The sequence below is a fragment of the Macrotis lagotis genome, chromosome 3 (genome assembly GCF_037893015.1).
Source record: "Macrotis lagotis isolate mMagLag1 chromosome 3, bilby.v1.9.chrom.fasta, whole genome shotgun sequence".
NCBI classification, from domain to species: Eukaryota; Metazoa; Chordata; class Mammalia; order Peramelemorphia; family Peramelidae; genus Macrotis; species Macrotis lagotis.
In genome coordinates this window covers 194,370,676-194,395,670 of record NC_133660.1, presented here as the reverse complement: position 1 = coordinate 194,395,670, position 24,995 = coordinate 194,370,676, and the positions used below count along the sequence as shown (strand labels likewise).

General features: G+C 34.1%; 1 protein-coding gene across 4 annotated transcripts in view; it reads left to right on the top strand.

Annotated features, from left to right (window-relative positions):
• The window catches only part of PI4K2B (phosphatidylinositol 4-kinase type 2 beta), an 80,609-nt gene that overhangs the window by 34,391 nt on the left and 21,223 nt on the right, over window positions 1–24,995 (top strand). The window contains exon 8 of one of the 4 annotated variants that reach the window (XM_074229689.1): window positions 2,821–15,629. The exons of 1 other annotated variant lie outside the window; for it this stretch is intronic. In XM_074229689.1, the coding sequence (XP_074085790.1) occupies window positions 2,821–2,942 (122 nt within the window). In that variant the 3' untranslated portion in view covers window positions 2,943–15,629. Of the gene's footprint in view, window positions 1–2,820; window positions 15,630–24,995 lie in introns of those variants that run through there. 2 more of the 4 variants (XM_074229687.1, XM_074229686.1) reach the window with 2 other exon arrangements.

Sequence of the window (24,995 nt, the reverse complement as noted above, 5' to 3'; positions counted from 1 at the left end):
GCCATAAATTCTGCATTTAGAATTCTTAGTTCTATCTTGAACCATCCTGTTGTGATTCCATGCTCCCTTTAGAATCAATCCACAGAGTTTTCTGCTTCATTAGTTGTTGATTAATTTTCCTTTGTCTTGCAATATTTACCCAAGACATTTGTATTCCTTTAACTAATCTTGAGGCCACAATCCCTTCCATTATTAATATCTTCCCTGTTGATTTATATGTTTGTGCTCAAGGATTTAACTGGGTTTTTTCCTCCAAAGACTTTTTATAATTTTAATCATTTTTCCCTATATTCTACTCTCTTACTGAGTCCTTTCCTCATCCCTTTGATTTTGGTATCCTCCAGTGTTAGGGGTTCAGAGTTGCTCAGCCTCTTCCTATTTACTTTTCACTGGCCTCGGTCTCTTTCCCAAAATTATTTTGGGGAGGGGGAGGAACAGAACTGGCCTTAGTTTGTTACTTGTTCTTCTTTTCTGTGGGCAAGGTGGATCCCAAAACATATAGGGGCTTCTTGCTTTAGTTCCCTCTGAATTGAATCCTGGCTGAACCTTGTGGCAGCATAGCACTAACCTATCATGTCTCGGGCAAAGCAGAATTCTTACTTTGCAGGGTGACAGGAGAGGAGTGATTTCTGTTCTGAATTGATCAGTTTACCCAGTCTTGCCAGACTATCATAGCTGGTGGGGAAGGCAGCATTTTTGGTCTCTTAGGCTTTGGATACAGCTAAAATGTTTTATCTCTTGAACATCCATTCTGTTTTTGGAGAGGTAAATGGATCAGAGAAAATATCTAGTAAAGATTAGTCAGTCAATAATTATTTATTAAGCATTTACTATTTGCCAGATAGTAGACACTGAAGATATAAAGAACAGCATCAAGAGCCCACTGTTTCTGTTCTTGTGGAGTGCACATTTTAATGACTATAAGAACATTTAAAAATCTAGGCACATGGAAGACAGATACTGCTAAGTAGTGGATAAAGCAATAGTTTGAAGTCAAGAAAACAAGTTTAAATCATTTCAGTCATTTTTCTTGCTATTTATTAACCTATCTTAGGTTTCTTTTGTTTGATGAATTTATAGGTCAAATAACCTTCTGTTTCTTTATTGGAGTGTTTCGTATATCTCCTTTTATCTTGAAGCCTGCCTTTTACTGATGATTAAATTCAGCTTTGCTAAAATACACTAATTTGTAGCTACAAATCAGTACTCTTTGCTTTTTGAAATAATCATTACATTTTTTTCCCACTTTAATACACTAAGAGTATAGACCTGGGTGATCTAGATGGTATTTTCTTGTTAACTAAAGGCCTATAATATTTGTTGTTTAATTTTTTAGTTCTAAAGTTTTATTATGGCATTTTTGGTATATTAATTTTTCCTCACATTTGACCACACGCAGAATTTTTTGTTTATATTTTGTGCAATACTGTGCAAATTTCTGAAGCATAGTTTTCGAGCTTTATTTCATTATGATCTTCTAAAAGAATTGTGATTCTCAGATTGTCTCTATACACAGTTTCTCCAGATTCAGTTCTGTGATTTGTAGAGAGGGTTTATGTTTTCATTCAAACTTCCCATTTTTGGATTTTGTTTCAATGACTTTTCTTTCATTGCTGTGGTTTTTTAGTTGAAATTCTTCAGTTCTCTTTTTCAGAGAATCTGTTTGAAGAGATTATTTGTTAGTTTCTCAAATTTTCTACTCTTCTTTTTCATTTCTTCCTTCTGATTTTGCACCTATTTTAATTTATTTGTTCTCTGAAATATTTTGGAATTTTTTTATTTATTTGCTAGCATTTTTATTTTGAGTTCCAGATTTTCCACCTTTGGTTTCTGGTTTCTGCCCCACACATTGAGAAGACAATTTGATATATATTTATATGTGTATATGTGTGTGTGTGTGTGTGTGTGTGTGTGTGAGAAGTCATGCAAAGTATTTCTATATTATCCATGTTACCAAAAATATCAAGAAAAATAAAATTTAAAAATGTTTCCATTTGTATTCAGAGTTTTTCTCTCTGGAGGTAGAAAGTGTTTTTCACCATTGAGTTCTTTGGAATTGTCTTAGATCATTGTCTTGATCCTCATTAAAATATTACTCTATTCTTCCGGTTTTACTCATTTCACTTTACATCAGTTTGTAGAAGTCTTCCTTGATTTTACTGCATTCATCCTGTTAGTCATTTTTTTTTTTGCAAGGCAAATGGGGTTAAAGTAGCTTGCCCAAGGCCACACAGCTAGGTAATTATTAAGTGTCTGAGACCGGATTTGAACCCAGGTGCTCCTGACTCCAGGGCCGGTGCTTTATCCACTACGCCACCTAGCTGCCCCATGTTAGTCATTTCTTAAAGCAAAATAGTTTTCCATCACAATCATATAGTACAATTTATTTAGTCATTTTTCAGTTGATTCTTTAATTTATTTTGGAAATTCTTGAAGTTCTTCTGTTATCAAATTGGAATTTTCTTCATAGTTGAGGGAATATTTTCTCATTTTCAAAGATTTCTGAGCTAGTTAGATTATCACTTCCAAAAATGTCATTATCATAAGATCCTCTAGGTTAACTACTAAGTTATCTAAAATTTTTCTATTCATTTAGCTTCAAGGTAAAATGAGATTTGTTGAGCCCCATGATTCCCCTTTTTTAAGAGATGACTGCTTGCCAAAATCTTGGATAAAAGAAAATGGGAGGAAAAAATAACCAAAAAAGAAAATGGAAATTGTATGTGACCAAATAATAGAAAATGTTAATTAAAATATTTTATATATTTTTTTTATTGCTCATCATGTGTGGGTTTTTCTGTTCATTATGTCTTTCTGTAGATTTTAAACCTTACTCAAGCATTGAAAGATGGAAAGAGTCCTCTTCAGCTAGTACAAATGCCGCGTGTGATTGTGGAACGAAGTCAGAGTGGAAGTCAGGGCCGAATTGTCCATTTGAGTAATTCATTCACACAGACTGTGCATTGTAGGAAGCCTTTCTTTTCTTCCTGGTAACTGATGTAAGATGAAAACTCTTGCCTTTAATTAGAAATATTATGTAAAAGATTTTGCAATAATATAAATCTTCTGTAGACAGCTCCAACTGCCAAAATTTCAGATAACTTAAATCTTTAAAAAGGTTGCATTTTGAATGTAATCAAATGTTTACAGTTTCTGTGTCCAAAAATTGTGGATTCTGCATCAGGGAATAAGTGAGTAACGTATTGTTTTTATTGTAATTTTATAGGATAAATGTACTTTCTTGTGTTGATACTACTTTAAAAGAAAATTTTACAGTTTACATATGCTGGGATGACTGAATTCGAAGTAGAAAATTTTGTCTGTTGTTCAGTTTGACTATGAGGATGTGAATTTGTGAAATTACTCTTTATTTTGCCTTTGCAAATGGAGGGAATATCCTTGTTAAATTTCTTCAGGTTCCAAAATGCCTTACTTTGAAACTGAACCTATCTGGGTTTTATTGCAATAGTTAATAATAAAAAAATTATTAGAATAGTTATATTGCATTAAAGAAAAAGCTGCTGTTTCTGAAACTTGAAAAATGTACCCGAAAAAACACAATCTTCTTTGTACTAGGGACCAAAAAAATAGTTAAATTTTCATTAGACTTTTGTTCATCTACTTTAAAATTATTTTTAGAGAATTCTTCATGGTACTATTTTCTTTCTCTAATATAAAAGAATACTCAGAATAATAAAGGTGCAAAATTCAGTTTGAGAGTAAAAAATGAGGGGTTATTCATTGGCTAATATCAAAATAGGTTTCTAGGTACTTAAGCTTTGAAATATTTATCATTAAATATGCATTTATATGTTTTTCTTAGTATATATGAAATTGCATTTGGGGCCATACTGTGTACTGAGCCTTTAAAGCAGCTTATTTTTTAAAAAAATAGTTTATACTATTTGATATTTCAGTTTGTATTCTAATTACAAGAAATTTTAAGAATTATCTGAACAAGTGATAGAGACAAATTAGATGATCCTAAAATCATTTACATTTGTTTCTGAAATGCATTTTTAAATTTAATTGACTATGTCTGACACTGAGAATTTATAACACTTTTTAATAAATATTTGCTAAATTGAATAAACTATGTAAAGCTCAGACTTCATTAGAAAGAAACTCAGCTTTTACCTCCTTTACTGCTTAGCCCACATATCACCTCTTTTTGCCACTTCGTCCTGGGAATGACCACATTGCTATATCACTCAGTTGCCATCACTAGAACCATCCTTTCACATTCTTAAGTTCATTGACTTGGTTGCTTGCACAGATTGAGGGCAGGGAGAAGACTTTAATTGCTTGTTGTATAAAAGATGTTCCTCAGATATTGCACCAGAGTTAGCGGGGGGGAAGAGAATACCTTGGCTCTCTAGTTAGGCTCCACTTCTGACTCCTGGTTTGTGAGCATATTTTTGAGACCACTGATTCATGTTACAAAAATGTAGTAGAAACCTTTGTCTTTTTGGTACCCCCTGCAAATAATCTGAAAAGAGAATCATCCAACATAGATTATGTAGAGTTGATTGCCATTTAAAAATGTACCCTAATCTGTTTTTTCATGAATTGTAATTAAAATTGGTATTTGCAGAAGTTGTGACCTACAAGGAAATGAGTACCTGCATTAAGTATTATTTTTGATAATTACTTTAATTTTTCAGTATTTCACAGTTTGTTATGTTGAATTTTTAAATGGAAAACAAATTTACTTAAGTGCTATTATTTTTTATGCTGTAAAAGAAACTAGCACATCTTTAGGTTCTTCTATTTAAATGTTCAAGTTATGCCTTAAAACTGAAGGAAATATACATACTAAATATTTCTGAATTCTGAATACCAGTCTGTAGAAAAGTGATATTTTGTAAACTTTTCAGAATCTTAGTTCTTATGTAAATACTTCATTAAAGCTTTTTAAAATGAATATATTTGAGGTTACCAAATAGAAGACCTAAAATAATAAAAATCATTGTCTCAGAGACCAAATTTGTCTTGTGTCTACTGAATATTTAAAATGTGTATTTACACATTATTGTAGATTACAATATAAATGGAACAATATTTACCCTTTTTGTGTAACTTGGTAGTAAAGTTAAAACTTGAATTATGTGTGACCATATGTTCCTCAGAGGCATGTAACTGAATCTCTATTAATCTCAGTTACTTTCCTCAGGCACTTAAGTTTTTAAAACTTTAAAGTTGCAAGCCAGTTGCCATTCTGCTTTGGTAGAGAAAATATCCTCACCAGGGATCCCTGCACCATTTTTGGCTCCCTCTTAAAAATTATTGAGGACTCCCCAAAGAGCTATTGTTTATGAGCACATTATTTATTTTTATTCACTGTATTAGGGATGAAAATGTCTCAATACTATTACAAAAATAGTTTGGACTTCACCAATCACCTAAAAGGGTCTCAGGGTATGCTTTTCACTACAAGAAATGCCTTTCAGAAGGCATTAATAATAGAAAAAGATATTGAACTAAATAAATACTTGAAAATCCTAGATCCTCTATCATATAGCTAGCTTGGAATTGGAAACAGGAATGGAAACCAAGTTCTCTGGTTCCAATACCAATATGCTTTCTACTATGCCATGCCGCCTCATCAAGAGAATTAATCAAGATGACAGAGTAGAGGAAGCAGCTGAGGTCTTTTAAAAATAACACCTCAAATTGAATTCTGTTAACAGCAGAGCAAGAAAGTCTCAGAATGAGAAAGTTTTTCTAACTTAAGACAACTTAGGTTGGAGAGGTCTGTGACTCTGCAGTGGGAGACTGCTTGGAGCCCACATAGCAGCAAAATGCATAGACCTTGGAGTAGCTTCAATTTTAAAAGTTCTCAAGGCAGAAATGGTATAGGAATCTGATAACTGATCAGAAAACGATTGCAAAAGACTGTTGCAATGGGAAATGGTATTGTTTGGTAACTTCATTACTTGTACTTACTTTCAAGTCACAAGCCAAGAGAAGCTCTTGCAGTGATGAAGGAGTAAAGGCCCTGAGGAGCAGCATCCTTTGCAGTCACAAGGGATCAGGGCCCTTAAGAGCAGTACTGATTATGGTCCCAAGGGAATAGGGTCCCTTCTTGAGTAGGGACCAGAGTGCAGACTAGGAGAGTAGTGATGACCCCTCTCCTCAAATCACACTATCATGGAAACCCAAAAAATTTTCACACCTAGAAGAAGCTCTGAAAATAACAATGTGAAATTTGACCTCCCCGTCTTGTTAACAGAGTCCAACTTTAACATAAAGTTTCAAAGTTAAGAGTTAGACTGGAAAAACAAGCAAACAACTACAACACCAAAAAGCTGTGGTAATAGAGAAAATCAAGTCAACAGTTCGAAAGACAACAATTTCAAACAGCTATAAACAACACCTCAAAAGAAAAAAAAAAGTGAATATGACAATAACCCAATAAGAATTTTGGGAAGAGCTAAAAATTTATTTTAAAAATTCAGTGATAGAAGAAAAAATGGGATAAGAAATGAGAGCATTGCAAGAAAATTATGAAAAAGAAATTAACAGCTTAAAGTGAAACCCAAATACTGGGAAAAAATAACAGCTTAAAAACAGGATTGGCCAAATGGGAAAAGAGGTACAAAAGTTCACTGACAAAATAAACTGCTGAAGAAAGTAATTCCTTAAAAATTAGAAATGAATGAGCGGACGTTCATAATGATTCCATGAGACATCAACAAAATAAAAATCAGGGCAGCTAGGTGTCACAGTGGATAGAGCACCGGCCCTGGAGTCAGGAGTACCCGAGTTCAAATCCAGCCTCAGACACTTAATAATTACCTAGCTGTGTGGCCCTGGGCAAGCCACTTAACCCCATTGCCTTGCAAAATATATATATATTAAAATAATGAAAAAATAGAAGAAAATAGGAATGATCTTGCTCAAAAATGACTATGAAAACAAATAGACGAGAAATAATTTGAAAGTCATGGTTAAAGAAAGAGTCTAGATATACAGGTAAAACAGAAATTGAAAGAGTCCACCAATCACTGAGAGATCTCAAAATGTAAATTAAATTCCAGAACTCCCAGGTCAAAAAGAAAACATTTCAAACAGACAGAAAATTATGCTTATGTAAGTAACCACAGGATCACACAAGATTTAGCAACTACCACTTAAAGGAGAGAGGACTTGGAATAGGATATTTCAGAAGACAAAGGAGTTAGAATTCCAAACAAGAATAATCTACCCCGCAAAACTGAATGTAATCCTTCCAGTGGGAAAATAACTATTTAATGAAAATAGTTGATTTTCGGGCATCTCTGTTGAAAAGGTCAGAGATAAATAGAAAATTTTTCAAATTCAAAACTCAAGAAGCATAAAAAGTTAACTATGAAAGGGAAATTAGGAACAAAAAGGTTAAACTGTTTATATGGGAAGATGAGAATTTTATTTTTAGGACAGTTGGAGGGAAACTACATAGGGGTACAGAATGAGTCGATTTTGTTAGGATGATCTAAAACAATTGAATGACTGATGAGGGATTCCCTGGGAGAAGAGAGAGAAAGAATGGAGAAAATTAACTCATGTGGAAGAGACACATAAGAAAGAGCTTTCATAGTGGAGGGGAAATGGGGTGGGGGAGTAAGTAATCCTTGAACCTCACATCTGAAGTGGTTCAAAGAGGAAGAATATACACACTTAGTTGTATGTAGAAATCCATCTTAATAGGGAAATAGGAAGGAAATGGAATTAGAGAAAGGGAGGGGTTAATAAACGAAGGCAGATTGAAGGTGGAAGTGTTCAGAAGTGAAAGATTTTTGCAGCAGGATTATGGTACAATGAGAGAATGATAAAGAAAATAGTATGAAGGGAATTGCACAGCTAGTCATCAGAACTGTGAATGTGAATGGAATGAATTCACCCATAAAATGGAAACAACAGTATGTATTAGAAACTAGAATCCAATTATCTAGTTTATAAGAACAGAGAGACAAATTGATAAAGAGATGGAGCAGAAACAGTTAAATTTCAGCTAATGTGAAAAAAAAGGTAGGAGTAGCAATAACTCTCAGTCAAAGCAAAAGCAAAAATACATAGTTAAATGAGATAAGCAGGAAAACTAAACATCTTGCTAAAAAGTATCAGACACTGAAGTAATATCAATACTAAATATCTTTGGACCAAATATAGCAACCAAATTAGTAGAGTTACCTCATCTTTCCTAACTCTCGGATTTAGATAAAGCTAAGCATAAGAAATTGGGAGAGAAATAGAATTTTAGGAAAGATAGATATAAAGACTAATGGAGAAAATTGAATGATTATAAAAAAAAGGGGTGGGGTGTGCCTTTTTTCAGCTATACTTGGTACTTTCAGAAAAATTGGTCATATATTAAAAACATCAATGCAGAAAATAGAAATATTAAATACATCCTTTTCAAATCAATATAGAAATGATAACTCAATGAAGGACTGGAAGTAAAGATTACAAATTAATTGGAAACTAAATAATCCGAAAAAATGAGTGAGTCAAAGAACAAATCATAGAACAATTTTATTAAGAATAATGATAACAGTGGGGTAGCTAGGTGGCTCAGTGGATAAAGTACTGGCCCTTGAGTCAGGAGTACCTGGGTTCAAATGCGGTCTCAGACACTTAACTAATTACCTAGCTGTGTAGTCTTGGGCAAGCCACTTAACCCCATTTGCCTTGCAAAAACAACAACAACAAAAAGAATAATGATAACAATGAAATTAAAATGGATAATTTTCATTACAAAAAATTAAATTTTTTGCAAATCAAAACCTATTCAGTCAAAATTAGAAGAAGGAAAATAAACTGAGGAGTGAGATTTATAGCAAGTTGCTCTGTAAAGAATTTTTTTTCAAGTACATAGGGATCTAAGCCAAATTTATAAAAATAAAATCTATTCCCCAACTGATAAATGGTCAAAAGATATGAATAGAAATCAATAGTCATATGAGAAAAATTTTTTAATCACTATTGATTAGAAAAAATGCAAATTAAAATAACTAATGAACCACCTTACCCCTATTAGATTGACTAATGTGACAGAAAAGGAAATGATAAATCCTGGACATGTGGAAAAATAGATTATACCAATTAAGTGTTAGAGGAGTTGGGGTGGCTAGGTGGCACAGTGCATAGAGCACCAGCCCTGGAGTCAGGAGTGCCTAAGTTCAAATCTAGCCTCAGACACTTAATTACCTAGCTGTGTGGCTTTGGGCAAGCCACTTAGCCCCATTGCCTTGCAAAAAAAACCTAAAAAAAAGTGTTAGAGGAGTTGTGAGCTGATCTAACCATTCTGGGAAACAATTTGAAATTATAAAACTGTATACTTTGACCCCTTGAATGAAAACCACTCAAAGAGGTGGATGTAGAAGGGAGATGGTTGTTCATTAAATCACATTCTTATCAAGGCTGGGCAAGCAAAATATTAAAAAACAATAAACTAAAATAGTGTGGTCACAGAATTGGACTAGATTAAACAAGTGGAGGAAATATGAGTCTGATGACAGAAGAACTTTAGACAAAAGAAAGTGCAGCTTCTGTAATTACCAATTTAAAATCTACTGTTTACTTCAGTATGCACTGTGCTAAGTACTGAGGATTCAAAGTAAGAGTAAAACAGTCCCTGGTTTCAAGAAGTTTACAGTCCAATAGAAGAAACAATATGTGTGTATATATTATATATATTTTATAGATATATATAGATATATATGTGTGTGCATATATATGTGTATATATAAAACATCAGTACCAGGTTGTCAATATCAGAGAGGAAAAATATGGGCACTCAGCAAAAAGATCAAAGAAGGTTTTGTGAAGATGGTTCTTGAACTGAGTCTTAAAGGAAACTGGGGACTTTAAAAGACAGAAAGGTAAGGAGGGAATCCATTGCAGGCTCGGGGGGGCAGATAGCCTATGGAAAAGCATACCAAATAATTGAGAAATGAGGGAGAGTGACAAGTTCAAGGAATATGAATTTGTCCTGGGATACAAACTTAATAATTGTAACTTTGAATGTTAATGTGATCTTATCTACAAAATGAAAGATGATTAAGAGAGAAAAAACAATTTGCTTCATTGCTTTCTTCAAGAAACACCAGAAAGATTTATATAGAGTTTTATATAAGAGTTTGGAGTACAATTATTTTGCTTTAAATAAATCCTGCTTGGGGCGGCTAGGTGACACAGTCGATAAAGCACCAGCCCTGGAGTCAGGAGTACCTGGGTTCACACATAGCTGTGTGGCCTTGGGCAAGCCACTTAACCCCATTTGCCTTGCAAAAACCTAAAAATAAATAAATAAATAAATAAATAAATAAATAAATAAATAAATAGATAGATAAATAAATCCTGCTGGAGTGACAATCATAAGCTTAGATAAGGAACAATCAAGATAGATATTATCAAGAAAGATAAAAATAAAAGTACAAAAATAATGTAACTTGTCAATATTAAGTATATTATGCCTAATGACATGGCACTTAAGTACTTAAAGGATGAAAAATCAATAAAACGTAGATTATTTAAGTATGACTTTATTTCAGATATGTATGTATATTTGGCTATTCAGGTTATTTCTTCATAATCATATTTCAAATAAAGCTAAGAAAGTTAAACAAGAAATTATAAGCATTAATTCAATTTGAGAAAAAAGCAAACTTGATAAATCTTTGGTGATAATAGGAAGACTTAAGAAATACAGTTTATTTATTAACTTGACCACTCCTCTATAAAAATTGATCATATGCTAGGACAGAGCTGTCCAAAATACAGCCCACTGGCTGCATGTGGCCCACAGTGCAATTTTATATGGCCCACCTTGGGAGTTTTAATTTTCACAAGCAAAAAAATACAATAATTTACATGGAATGTGTATTAGATTTTTTAAAATTCCATTACTATTAAAAAATCTAATGTTAATTATCTGTGGTGTTTTAAGAATTATTACAGGCAGATTATATCCCATGGAATTTTCAATCCATCTGTGGAATGTGTTATGTCTATATAATGCATACAAGTTAGCATGCCCCTCTACCTTTTACTGTTGTGTTGTCGCTTTGTTGTTTTGTGTTTGTTTTGGTGCTGTGCATTTTCGTCTGTCACATCGATGACTCATGTTCCCCAACTTTCTAAGAAGTTAAAAATACCATGATTTTTCATAATGCTTGTTAAACCTAAGGTAAGACTACAGATTAACTTTTATATTCATGTATTGTATTTTTTATTCTGGGTGCAGCCCTCCGAAAATTATTTTATTTTAATGCAGCCCCAAAATAACCTAAGGTTGGACAGCCCTGTGCTAGGACATAAAGCAAATTCCAGCAAGTGTAGAAAAGTAGAAATAATAAATGCATATTTTACAGATCATAATGCAATAAAAGATATATTAGTAAGGAAAAATGAACAAAAGAAAAATATTTAAATGGAGATGTAAGTAATGTTAGCTAAATAATGGTTAAGTCAGAATAAATGATTACATTTGAGAAAATCATAGGTATACAATATAACTGAATTTAAGGCATATAACTAAAATAGTCTTTGAAGGAGAATTTCTAGTTCAGAAATTATCACATTATATGTACATTATGGAACACTATTGTTCTAGTAGAAACCAGGAGGGATAGGATTTCAGAGAAGTCTGGAAAAATTAGCATGAATTGATGCTGAGTGAGATGAGCAGAACCAGAAGAATATTGTATACCCTAACAGCAACATCAGGGTGATGACCTTGATGGACTGGCTCATTCCATCAGTGCAATAATCAGGGACAAATTTAGGAAATCTGTGACAGAGAATACCATCTGTTTCCAGAGAAAGAATTGTAGAGTTTAAACAAAGACTAGACCATTACCTTCAGTTTAAAAAAAAAAAAATGTTGTCTTATGTACTACGTTATTTTGCTATCTCTGTTATTTTATTTTCTCCTCAAGGATATGATTTCTCTCTCCAGTACATTCAATTTTGATCAATGTATAGCTTGGAAACAATGTAAAGATTATCAGACTGCCTTCTGTTTGTGTGTGTGTGTGTGTGTGTGTGTGTAATTGTAAAATTCAATACCTTACAAAAGTGATAAGTAGAAACTACTACTGTATATAATTGGAAAGCAAATAAAATATTTATATAAAAATAAAATAATAACTGATTAAAAAGGAAATTGTCACATTAATAAAGGAGAAATCTAAGGAATTTATGCATGTAATTAAAATCACCAAAAACTATCACAAAGTTCAAAAGTAAAAATTCTGAAAAATCAGAGATAAAATTAAAAATAAAGACTATCCCACTTAAAAAAAAAACATGACTTCTTTAAAAGATCAATGTAAATGAGAAACCATTAGTTAATTTTATTTTTTTAACAAATCTATACTACTAAAATAAAAGAGAAGGCAGAAGTCCCCCCCCCCCAAAAAAAAATGGAGAGCAAATAAGGAAAGTTTGCAGAGACTCCTCTATTCAAGTATATGCCAACAAAACTGGGAGAGGGAGAGAGAAAAAATGGATGAATAAGAAATAATCACATTGACAAAATTGAAAATAGAGAATCTAAACAAAGTCAAAATCAGAAAAAGAAATCAAGCTAGAAGCATAGATAAGTAAATTCTATCAAACATTTAAAGAACAAATAAATCCTATGCTTTGTAAGTAATCCACAAAAACAGAAAAAGGAAATCACCTTAAATTCTGGGAAACTATATGGTTCTGTTAGTCAAACCATGGGTGGTTAAAGCAGAGAAATTAAGTAAGCTTTTATCAGTTGTTTAGTACTGAGGATAGATACAAATATGAAAATTAAGAGTACCAGTCTTAAAGAATTTTATATTCTATTAGAGGAAACAATATATACTTTGATAAAAATATAAATATATAAATATATATATATATATATATATAATGCATACAGCATAAATACAAGCTAATGGATCAAGGGAAATACTAATACCTAAGAAGATCATGAAAAATATGCAGAAAGTATAACACGAGCTGAATTTTGAAGATAACTAAAGATTGGGGCAGCTAGGTGGCACAATAGATAGAGCACCAACCCTGGAGTCAGGAGAACCTGAGCTCAAATCCAGCCTCAGACACTTAATAATTACCTGTGTGATCTTGGGCAAATCACTTGCAAAACCTTAAAAAAAAAAGATAAGGATTCTAAGAAAAGATGATCAGAGAATGTGGAATTCCAGGCATGAGAGAGAGACCCTGTCCAGAGGCATAGAAATGAAAATTGGACTGCTGTATATAAGAAGTGGCAAAAATGGCTCATGTGACTATATCAAGTAGTATGGGAGGGCAACAATTTTGGGAAGACAGATTTAAGTCAAATTATAAAGAACTTTTAGTGATGCAGAAGAGTATAGTTTAGATTTCAAGTGTAATAAGGATTTTATTGAATCAAATAATGACATGATCAAACTTGTTCTTTGGAAAATTCACTTTGACAGTGATCATGTTACTATTCGATTCAATAAAATCCTTATCACACTTGAAGTCAAATTCACACCCTTCTATTTGTCCCTCAGGTAGCATACACCTTATTGCTATAGACATCAAGCAAACACATATTTAACAATAAGCTATATACAGAAAGAAATAGGAAATAAATGAGAGGGAAGGCACCAGATTTGAACTCCATTCTTTCTAAGTCTAGTGCAATGCTCTCTCAACTTCATGAGAGTGAAGATAATATTCTAGATAAATAATTCTAAGATGTAGAATCAACAATATTTAGCAGTCAAATGAATGTATGGGGTGAAGGAGAGTATGGAGTCTAGGGTGATCACCACTCAATAGAAAAATAAAGTTTTGAAGAAATTTTGGGTGAGAAATAACATTCTTTTTCAGAAGAGCTGAATTTGAGATACTATAAAATATCTAGTACAAAATATCCAAGAAAACTATATCCTATTATCATTAATACATAAGTATTCCATTGCAGCCTTTGACTGCTTACATCTATAGCTTTTGTGATTTTTATTATTGTTTATTTTCTTTCTTTTTTTTTTGATGAAAGGTTTCCTGCTCTAGATAATCTCTAGGCATATCTTTAACATGGCACAAAGTTATTCCACTCCTTTTCTAGAACCCTCTCTAAACGTTTCTTTGCTAGAGTCTTTTATGCTGTAAATTTCTCTGGTATAGAGCCCTCTTACTCAGTCTCTGACATCTCTCTGCCAATATTATCAGAAGTGGGCTCTCTAATAGGTACATTTCATTAGGAAATTAATCAAATGTGCCTATTAGAGAACCTATAGCTCTGTGTAAAATCCATGGTCCTATTCTTATCATTGTTGATCTAATAGGTACTTGTGTGTGGAAACTCCTCAGATTTTTAGCCAGATGTTCAGAAGAGGAAGGATCCCGGGTTCCTAACCATCATTTAAAAGAGTGTTGAGATCATGTCCTAGATCATGCCAATAATGCCCCCTGGTCCTTTGAATCAAAGGTAATTTATTCTTTTCCCCTTCTTGGTACAGACTGTGATCTTTGTGCCTAGTCTCCTTGGGTTTATTCTTTTTTTTTTAACTTATTTTTATTAAAGATATTACTTGAGTTTTACAATTTCCCCCCCAATCTTGCTTCCCTCCCCCAACCCCACATGGAAAGCAGTCTGTCAGTCTTTACTTTGTTTCCATGTTGTACATTGATCCAAATTGAGTGTGATGAGAGAGAAATCATATCCTTAAGGAAGAGACAAGAAGTCTAAGAGATAAGATCAGACAATAAGATATCTGTTTTTTTCCTAAATTAAAGGAATAGTCCTTGAACTTTGTTCAAACTCCATGGCTCTTTATCTGGATACAGATGGCACTCTGCAGACAGCCCAAAATTGTTCCCAATTGTTGCACTGATGGAAGAATGAGTGAGTCCATCAAGGTTGATCATCTTCCCCATGTTGCTGTTAGGGTGTACAGTGTTTTTCTGGTTCTGCTCATCTCACTCAGCATCAGTTCATGCAAATCCCTCCAAGCTTCCCTGAAATTCCATCCCTCCTGATTTCTAATGGAGCAATAGTGTTCCATGACATACACATACTGCAGTTTGCTAAACCATTCCCCAATTGAAGAACTTTTACTTGATTTCCAATTCTTTGCCACCACAAACAGGGCTGCTATAAATATTTTTGTACAAGTGTTGTTTTTACCCTTTTTCATCATCTCTTCAGGATATAGACCCAGTAGTGGTATTGCTGGGTTCCTTGGGTTTATTCTTAATTGATCTTTTGTGAATCTTTAATTGTCCTATTTTCCTCATTGGATTTATCTTTGATGGTCTGTGCCTTTGGTTATCTTTAATTGTCTTTGTTTACCCTCAGAGTTCTCAAATAGGACTCAAGATTTCTTTTGTGTGAATTGAAATTCACCCATAATAAAGACTTATTGTTTCTAACCTTACCAAGCAACCTGTCCTTTCTGTGAAAGCCCTGATATTACCAAACAGCTGAATTAAACTGGATGAGTTTTTAAATTCAGTGGAAATTTGCTTCCTTAACTATGCATATTTATAAGAAGGACTTTCTTATTCTTTTAGTTCATTTAACAGGAACAGAGTGAGGATGAGGAGAAAAATGTTAATATTAAAAAAATTAAAATTTATTAATTTTTTTATTTTAAATTTTGGTAACTTCGCTTATCTCAGAAATCTCTCATATACTTGTTTTAGGCTTATTAATTTTAAGATTTTTAAATATCAAGTGACAATCAGTGTATTTAATCTTCTCTTTTTACATTATATATTAATAAATACTTTAGCTGGATCCAATACATCACTATATAATATATTATTATTGTCATTGTTATATCATTTTAATGTTTCTGTAAATTGATCTTTGTCTTGATCACTCATAAGTCAGTATTTTTACATTGCAATTTAAGCCTGCATCTTTTAATTACATTTCCCTTATTGGTTACTAGTTTAATTGATTAATGATTCATACGAACAGTATTTAAAATTACAACTTTTTTGCATTTATTTATAAATTCTTTATCCTGTAGGATAAATAAATATTTGTAAATGGCCAGTGTACATTTGAATAAAAAAAATCTCATAAACTCATACTAATAAATTCACTAAATATTTATTGTTTCTAATTTTTCCAACATTCAACACAATTCTCCATCTTCTTGTATATTTCATCTTTCTATTTAACTTAATAATAGCAATAACCAACACATAGTGTTTTAAAGTTTGAAGAGTATTAGGTTCATTATTTCATTTGACCCTCACAAGAACCATATAACATAAGAAATGGGATCATATCAATATGGGTCTTCCCATATTGTATTACATCAAACCCCCCCGCCATTTTCAGTCTTCTCAGTTGCTGTGTTTTATAAGGTCTACCTCCAAAGTATCTCTCTCATTTGTCCTCTCATCTGGATTGGCAATAGTCTCCTAATGAATCTGCCTAACTAATCTCTCTTTTGTCCAATACATCCTCCACACAAGTTACCAAAATAATTTTCTTACCAGAACCAGACCATGTCACTCTTCAACTCAATTAACTCTAGTGCTCCTTTTTCTGTATTTAAAGCCCTTCAAAAACCATACTTCAGTCTGCTTTTCCCCACTTATTGTACATTGTTACATTCCTTCCCCTACTTTTTGGTCCAACTAAGCTAGTCTTGCTGTTCCTCACACAGGATATTCCATCTCCCATCCATCTCTCCATGTACTCTTTTTTTCTGTGTTCTGCAATATTCTCCAGCAGATTGCCCCCCTTTAATTACTCCCCTTTTTCTAATCAATTTCTACTTATCTATTAGGGAAGGAATGAAGAAACTATTCCTTTTCAAACATATTCCAATCTCCCCATAGATAAAAAAGACTTCATTAGACCATACCATTCCCCCTCATCCTAAATATATCTCTTATCTTTTTATCAAACAAAATTCTACAAGATTTCTCCATTTCCTCTCCTCTAATTCATTCCTCAAACCTTTGCAGAATGGCTTCCAACTTCATTAGTTAAAATTGCTCTCTCCAAAGTTATCAATCTCTTAATTACAAGATCATATGATCTTTTCTTAGTCCTCATCCTTGGGCACCTTTTTTTAAGACAATGGGGCAATTATTATGTGTCTGAGGTCATATTTGAACTCAGATCCTCCTGACTCCAGGGCACTGGTGCTCTATCCACTATGCCACCTAACTGCCTGCCCTTGGGCATCTTTCTTGCTGCAGCTGACACTGATTACCAGTCTCATCTTTGGACTCTCTCCTCTCTGGGTTTTTTATGACACTACCCTTCCCTGGTTCTCCTTCTATCTAACTGCTTCTTTTTAGTCTCCTTTGTTGACTCATCCTCCACATCATACTCTAATGTTGGGTGTTTCTCAAAGCTCTTTCTTGGGTCTTCTCTCTATTTTGATGCCTTTGTCAGCTCTCATTGGTCTTATTATCATCTCTATGCATATAGCTCCCAAACCTATATGTATAACTCAGTCTCTGCCCTGAGCATAGTTGTCTGTTGGACATTTCAAAATGAATGTTCTGTATTTCAAACTCAGCATTTCAAAAATAGAATTCATTAGTTCTCTCCAAATATAACCACCTTCCAAATTCCCTGCTTCTCTTGCACCACCATTCTCTTTAGAATAGATAGCATGAATCTGGAGTGGATCAGTCGATATTGTTTTGTGTTTTTCTCTAGCTTCATTCAGCGCTACTGAATAGCAGTGAAGGAGACAAATAGAATAAACCAGGTTTGGATTTGGCAAGAATAAAAGGAATTAGGTTAAAAGGTCAAGGGACTCAAAGGATATTGTAAAATTGAATTGGTTTGTCAAAAGATCAAGTTAGAGATGGGTTGAGAATATTACCATTTCAAGGGTAATGAGAGTAGAAAAAAATGAGGCTCCTGATGAAGATGAAGATCAGAATAAAGAGTTGTAAAGCAGAGGGAAAGGTGGAATGATTATCATCTAAAAAAGAATTTCAAAATTCATGAACATGGGAGTGGAACAATTAAAGGTAATAGCAAGGTCAAGGGTGTAACCATCTCCCTGTGTAGCCAAGTGGAGTAGATTAAGTCATGGGATCTGAGAATATTGAGGCAATGGTGATGCAATACTGAAGCGAATTAGTTTCTAGTAAGCAGGGAAATGTAAATTAAACAATTTTGAGGTTTTAAAGCCAGACAAAGATCATTATGATAAAATTTAAGATCGGTATGGATATGAAAAAAGATATTAAACTGCTCATGTTGTGAATTTTTGAAATACTTTTTGGAGAATAATCTGGCAAAACACAGTAAGGTTAACAATACTGGTAAAGGTCTTTGAACACATTGTTAGGAGTATAAACTAAGGATTTTTTTAAAAAGATAATAATCCACATGACTTAAATACTTTAAGAATCTGTGATTTATTCAGTGTGGTTTTGCCTCCACCAAACCAAATCTCAGCTCCTCAATGATTTAGTTGATGGTCTATAAGAGATGCTATTAGACTGTGAGTTCCATGAGAGAAGGGACTATTTTATCCCTAGTTCTTAATACAGTGCCTACACATAGCAGGAATTTAATAAATGCTTGTTAGACTGATAACCAAAAACAATCATCACCCAACCAATAACATCCAAGGCTAGGGAACCTCTCCTACAAGCCATGTATCAAATGGGGGGTGGAGGGAATAATGACTGAATAAAGTATAGCGATGAAATGAAATATTACACTAAGGAAATGGAAAATATGAGGAATACAAAGAGACATGGGGAAATGTGAAGTAATGTATAGTTGAAAAAAGCAAAATTTGTTGCTGACTAAAATCTATGTAAACCATAACTGACATAACATGACATTATGAAATGTATATGAATTTTTATTTGCCTTAACTGATTTGATAGCCTTGTGAAATAAGTTCTAAAGATATTATCCCCATTTTGCATATGGAAAAACTGCAGATCAAAACATTAAATGATGTATCCAAAGTTACATAGTGAATGTCAGAGGCAGCATTTGAACCTAAGTCTTAGCTGATTTAAAGTCTGGTACTTTTCATTACCCTATACTGCTCCTGTTAATTAAAAAGAAAAAAAGAGATAATGTAAAGATTTGGAGTTTATAATGTGGTTGATTATATTTTCTGTTTTTGTTCACTTATTTGCTCATTTTTTAAAAGCTATTTAATCTATCATAAAATTACTTAAAACAAACCTAGAAACAAAGAGCTCACAAATAAGAGTTTTGTATTTTTCCTCTCCTAAGGTCTTTTTCACTATCTATCATCAATGTTTACATAGTTCATATATGACTCTAAAGCTTATGAAGTTTTTAGGGGCCTTAAGAAATTAGCTGAGAAGGCTGTTTTTGCCTTTCCCAAAGAGAATATATTCAGAAGGAAAAAAAAAGTAGACATCTATGATAGTTTATGTAGCTGCTTCAACAGGTTTAACAAGATTCATTGATGTTTACAGTTTAATTTCAGCCGGGAAGGAAAAGGTTCTTGTTCATTGCAGGTACATTTATTTGAGTGGCAGATTCTAGAACAGTACAGTATTATAGCTGTTAGGCACTGCAGTTGTTTTCTTTAAATTACAATACTTAAAAGTGAATCACTCATTGCATTTAACCAATGTATTAGTTGCAACCGTATTTGGTGAAAGTCTATATATAATATAAATTTGACTTTAATGTTTTATTGATGACTTTTGTTATTTTTAATGTCATCGTCACTTCCTCAAATCCTCTCATTGTAAAGAGAAACATTTACTCCAAACAAATCAGTGCATCAACCTAATGTACAACTTTCTTAATTCCATATCAAAACATTGAACAAATGACTTAATGAACATTTTTAAGTATTTACTGTGAGAGGGCAGCGAGGTGGCACAGTGGATAGAGCACCTGTTTTGGAGTCAGGAGGACCTGAGTTCAAATGTGACCTCAGACCCTGGACCACATTGCCTTGCAAAAATAAAAAACAAAAAAGTACTTACTGTAAGCTAGGGCTGCATAGACTAAAAACCCCAACAATAACAAACCAACAGTCCTCACCCTCCAAAAACTTACATTCTACTGAGGGAGTAGCAGAAGAAGATTCTCTATAATAAGTAAGTGGCCCATGGCCAAGGTCCTACCTTCAAGGTCTCCAGGCTCACGTGCACCTGGGTATGAACCCGAGATCTATCCATAAAGGGTCATTATCTCTCTGTAATAAAGGGAATGGCCAGTAAGGATCCAGATCTTCAAACATACACAACATCTACACAGAAAAGGGAAGGAGAAGGGAATAAATATATATTACCTACATAGGTCTACATATGGGGTAGTAAAAGGCCTACATATGTGATGTAAAAGAAGGTCTAGCAACTCTGGTGTGAGGGATTGTCAGGGCCACTCATCCTCTGTTGGTGTCCAACTGGCACTCAACTCTCACCTTTAGCTCCAAGAATCTGTATTGTGAACAGGAACCACACCTCAATAAAACATCTTGGCAGATGGGCTAAACCAGATTGAGCAAAAGCAAAGAACCTCAAACCTGTCAGCTTAAGTCTTCATTTGCTTCAGGTAGTTACTCCTCTAACTGACAGGTTTGTTCTACTGGTCTGAAGGTGCAAGGCTTAGATCTTGGTCTGTCATCAGACACCAGGGTCATCCTTTGCATCCTGGACCATAATTTTTACTTTCTACATAGCTGTTGTGAACATCATAAAGGAAGGCAGCAGCTAGGTAGCATATATGAAAAGCTCCTGACTTGGAATCAGGAAACCATGAGTTCACATCCTGCCTCAAACACTTACCCATCCACTCATTCTTTAGGGAATCAGTCATGAAGGTGACTGAAGCTTGCTCTTAGAGTTTGGTCAGACATCAAAGACAACAAGATCATCCATTGAATCCCAATCTATCATCAGTCATCCTGACTTTTATCTTGCCACTGGACTTGGATGACTCTGAAGGAGAGTGAGGCTAATGATTTTTTGCAACTGCCTCATTTAAAATCAGTCTCAAGTGAAGATATTACTTCATGATAACACTAGTCCTCTTCAAAAATGAAAGACAAACAACATAAAGGCTTACATTTATAGGCTTTTTATATTGTGTTTTTAATTTACATCATCTCATTTTTTTCCTCACAACAACCCTGCAAGATAGTTCCTGTTATTATCTCCATTTTGCTCTTGGGAAAACTACAACATTATTTTCATTTTACAGGTGGGGAAAACTGAGGCAAAAAGTATAAATGATTTGCTCAGGTCACACAGTCAATTCATATCTAAAGTCAATTTTGAACTCAGATCTATCCTGACACCAGACCCTAGCTTTACCTGATAAAGGAGCCTATACTCTTTCTACTTTAGAGCTTGTACAGGTATATGGGATGATACAAAGCTTTTAAATGGGCTTTTGAACCAGAACTGAGTGTATATACAAAAAACTCAAATAGACCAACACTCACTTTCCTGGTAAGCCTCAAGAACCCTGGTATCCTCTCCTGCCTTAGCCACCACATGGCCATGAACATAAGGCACCTATATGTCCTCTAACTGTTGCATACCATTCTTTTCTGATTATAGGTGAATCAGTATGTGGTAAAATAGACCTGTGAACTTTTAAAGCAAGGTAAATAGCAGTTATGACTTCTTCGATCAGAAACCATGTGAGGGTCTTTGCTCCCAGATTGGTTTTGGGTTTTTTTTTGTCTAGGTAAATAAGGCCAGTTTTTTGCCTCAATGAAAAGGTTTGACTCAGTTAAAGGGTTTGACCAGTTAAACTTAGCTTAAAAAGGTCAAAGTCTCCCACAATATCTAAGGTCATGATCCATATCTGGCCATTAGATCCTGACTCCAGAGAAGAATGTGAGACTGATGACTTTGCACAGTCTTCCCTCACTTAAATCCAATTCACTTACATGTCACGGCAACACCTCCCTGATGTCATGGTCCTCTTTGAAAAGAAGGAAACAACCACAACCACCACCCTCAGCAACTGGAGTAACCATAATCAAGTGAGGAGCCAGCCTGGAGGGGCAACCTGATTGATTCAGCTCAACTGTGAAGAACAGCATATTCATCGGCTATGTCATTACCCCAAAGTGAACTTTGTATCCTTGAAGTCTGAGTCCACTCTTTCCAGGGAGAGTGGGTTTGACCCAGTTTGGGATGTTGTATCTTCTCAGTAAATATCCCATCATAAAATCTAATTTATGTTCACTGATACTGGGAAGATGTTAGCTGGAAATTAATATGGGAGTGAAAAAATAAAGTTGAGATTGAAGTTTTAGAAAACCTATAACCCAAAACCATGAAGGTAGAAATAGCTAGTCATGTTCTGGGGACCCAATTTCTTAGGGTTGGAAAAGTGAATCCCAGACTCGGTGCTCTGTAACTGTTCCTCATATATGACTAGGACAGACAGACTAGTTTAAGTTCAAAATTTAGTATGAAATGAAAAATTCATATGCCTAAGAATATGATAAAACAGCAAGGATTTAGCACTGATTCATTTGAATGAAGCTATTCTTGATATTTGATTTGGTGACCTGGTTGTTCTGCAATCGGTGTCAAGCTTGAGGAGCCATTAGCATAGATGTTTTTGCTCTGAGGTGACTAGAGAGCTATATGAATGACCTTGATCCTCTGGACTAATCAAGTCTTGAGGACATTTCCATTGCTGTGGCAGGAATCTTAGTATATGGAAATTTAGCCATAGCTTTTGGAGTTTCTCCATAAGTGAGTAATAGTGTATCCATTCTCACATAGATACCAAATGTTCAATAATGCATATCAGATATGGTCAACTTTGATTTTACCCTCCACAGAGATGAGAGGCTACATGAAGGACATACAGGTATCTATGAAAAATAAACAAACCTAAAGTAGTCATGGAATCTATTAAATTTTCTGGAAAGATGCAGAAGGATAGTTCTGAACAATTACTTTCCATTCCAAGCAGCATATAACAAGAGCAGAGATTATAAGGATCAATTCTCATGCTCCATTGTACATATGGCATGGCTCTAGTTCTTTGATTCTAATGATGATGATCCTTTCTTTCTTCTCTAAGTACTTTGTTGAGAACCTCTTTAACAGTCCAAGGACTGAACATTTGCATCCATGAACTTTTATTCTCTTTGGAACTCTTGAACAAAAGGTTGCCCATAATATAATTAATTCTTCTAGGCTGGAAACATCTATTCTTAAGATCATTAGTCTGTGACCTGTACTCAAAAATCAATCACTAAGTTCAGAATAAGGCAATCAGGTCCAGAAAGTCCGTTTTCAGACTTATGTGGCCAATTAGACCATATAATTCTCAATCTCTCTCTCTCTCTCTCTCTCTCTCTCTCTCTCTCTCTCTCTCTCTCTCTCACACACACACACACACACACACACACACAATATTACTGCAAGAAAGCCCAGAAGAAAAAGATCTAAATGTTTCCAGTTCATTTTCACAGACGCCTATTCTTCCAAGAATAGTCTATCCTTCCACCTCTCAATTAGTAATCATTTTGGCAGTAGACCTATTCACTGAGGAGCAACAGAAAAGACAGACCCTATATCCTTTCTGCAAAGTGGAAAGGCTACAGATCTATCTCTATAGGAATTACCCTTCATACAAAGGTCCAAATCCTAAAATCTCATCATGGACTAGCTGAGACTCCAAACTGAATCAAACATTCCTCTAATGAGAAGCTTATAAGTATAATACAAGTTAAGTTGAAGAGGGAGAGAGTACTAACCGCTGGTGAGGGTAGCAGTCAGAAAAGGGTTTTCACAGGAGATAGGACCTGAATCTTAAGAAAAAGAGATGAGGAGAAAATGCATTCCAGGCACAGGAAAATAGTTGATGGGACTACAGGGAGACAGCAGATGGAGTGTTAAGTTGGGGAAACAGCTGGAACATTTTCCACCTGTGGTAAAAGGTTCGACATGAGTTTCCACATCTTAGTAGTTTGAATTTATAGCTGGAAGTGCTCATTTATCATGACAGCATCTTTGTAATGTGTTCAGGGGCAAGTCTTATCACACCTATAATATGATCTAGACACCTGAGTCACAGTAATGTTATTAGGATTGGATTACCTAGGAATTCAGGGCAGAATCTACTATATAGTGCTGTAGAAAACACACAGAACCTACTTGAGAAGGAATCAGAATAACTAGATTCTGTTCTCAGCTCTTCCACTTACCAGTGGAGTAATTTTGAGCAATTCTCTTAAGATCTCTGGGCCCAGTTTCTTAACTTTTAATATGATTCTAAACTCTTCAGATTTTTTTACTATTTTTAAAATATTTAAATTATCATTGACTTAGAAGAGAACAATGGAATTAATGATGATGTTTGTTTGATAAGGTTTGTTTTGGAACTTAAACTATTCAGGGGTCCTTGTTTACAACAGCAACAATGGCTTTATTCAAGGTCAGGGTTAAATCTTTTATCATCTCAGTTCTTTGGTTTTTCCTTCAACTAGATAAAAATAGTATATTAATGTCCAGAAAAAAATGTTTTTCAAATGCTTTGAGATTAAAGAGTCATAATTTGTTACAAGTTTTCTTAAGTCCATAAGGAAACTTTTATTACATGAGAAAAAAAATTTAATTGCTTTAACAGGAGTTAGCTAACCCACTGCAGTAGTTGAGAGAAAGGTGGGAAAACCTTCCCTTTATCCCCTGGGATTGAAACAAACTAGCAAAGGTATTTCTGGAGACTTAAAAAGACACTGCTCAAGGTTTGGGTTTGGAATTGAGTTATCTAAATGTTAATCCTGATTTTGTTACTGATTGCCTTGGGCTAGTCTTTTAGGGGAATGTTATTAACTTGGAAGGGAATTAGCTCTACTCTCCAGTCTACAACAGGGTGGGTTTAGAGGTGGTTTTATAAAATTTGCCACAAGTGTTAAGGAAACAATAGCAATTTAGGTAAATACTGTCTTGAGGTATGATGAATTTCATCTGAGTGCTTCTTGAAAATGAATAACTTCTTTCTGCTGTATAACAAGAAAACTCAAACTGACTTTGGAGGCACAGAATATTAGTTCAATTCAACTAATATT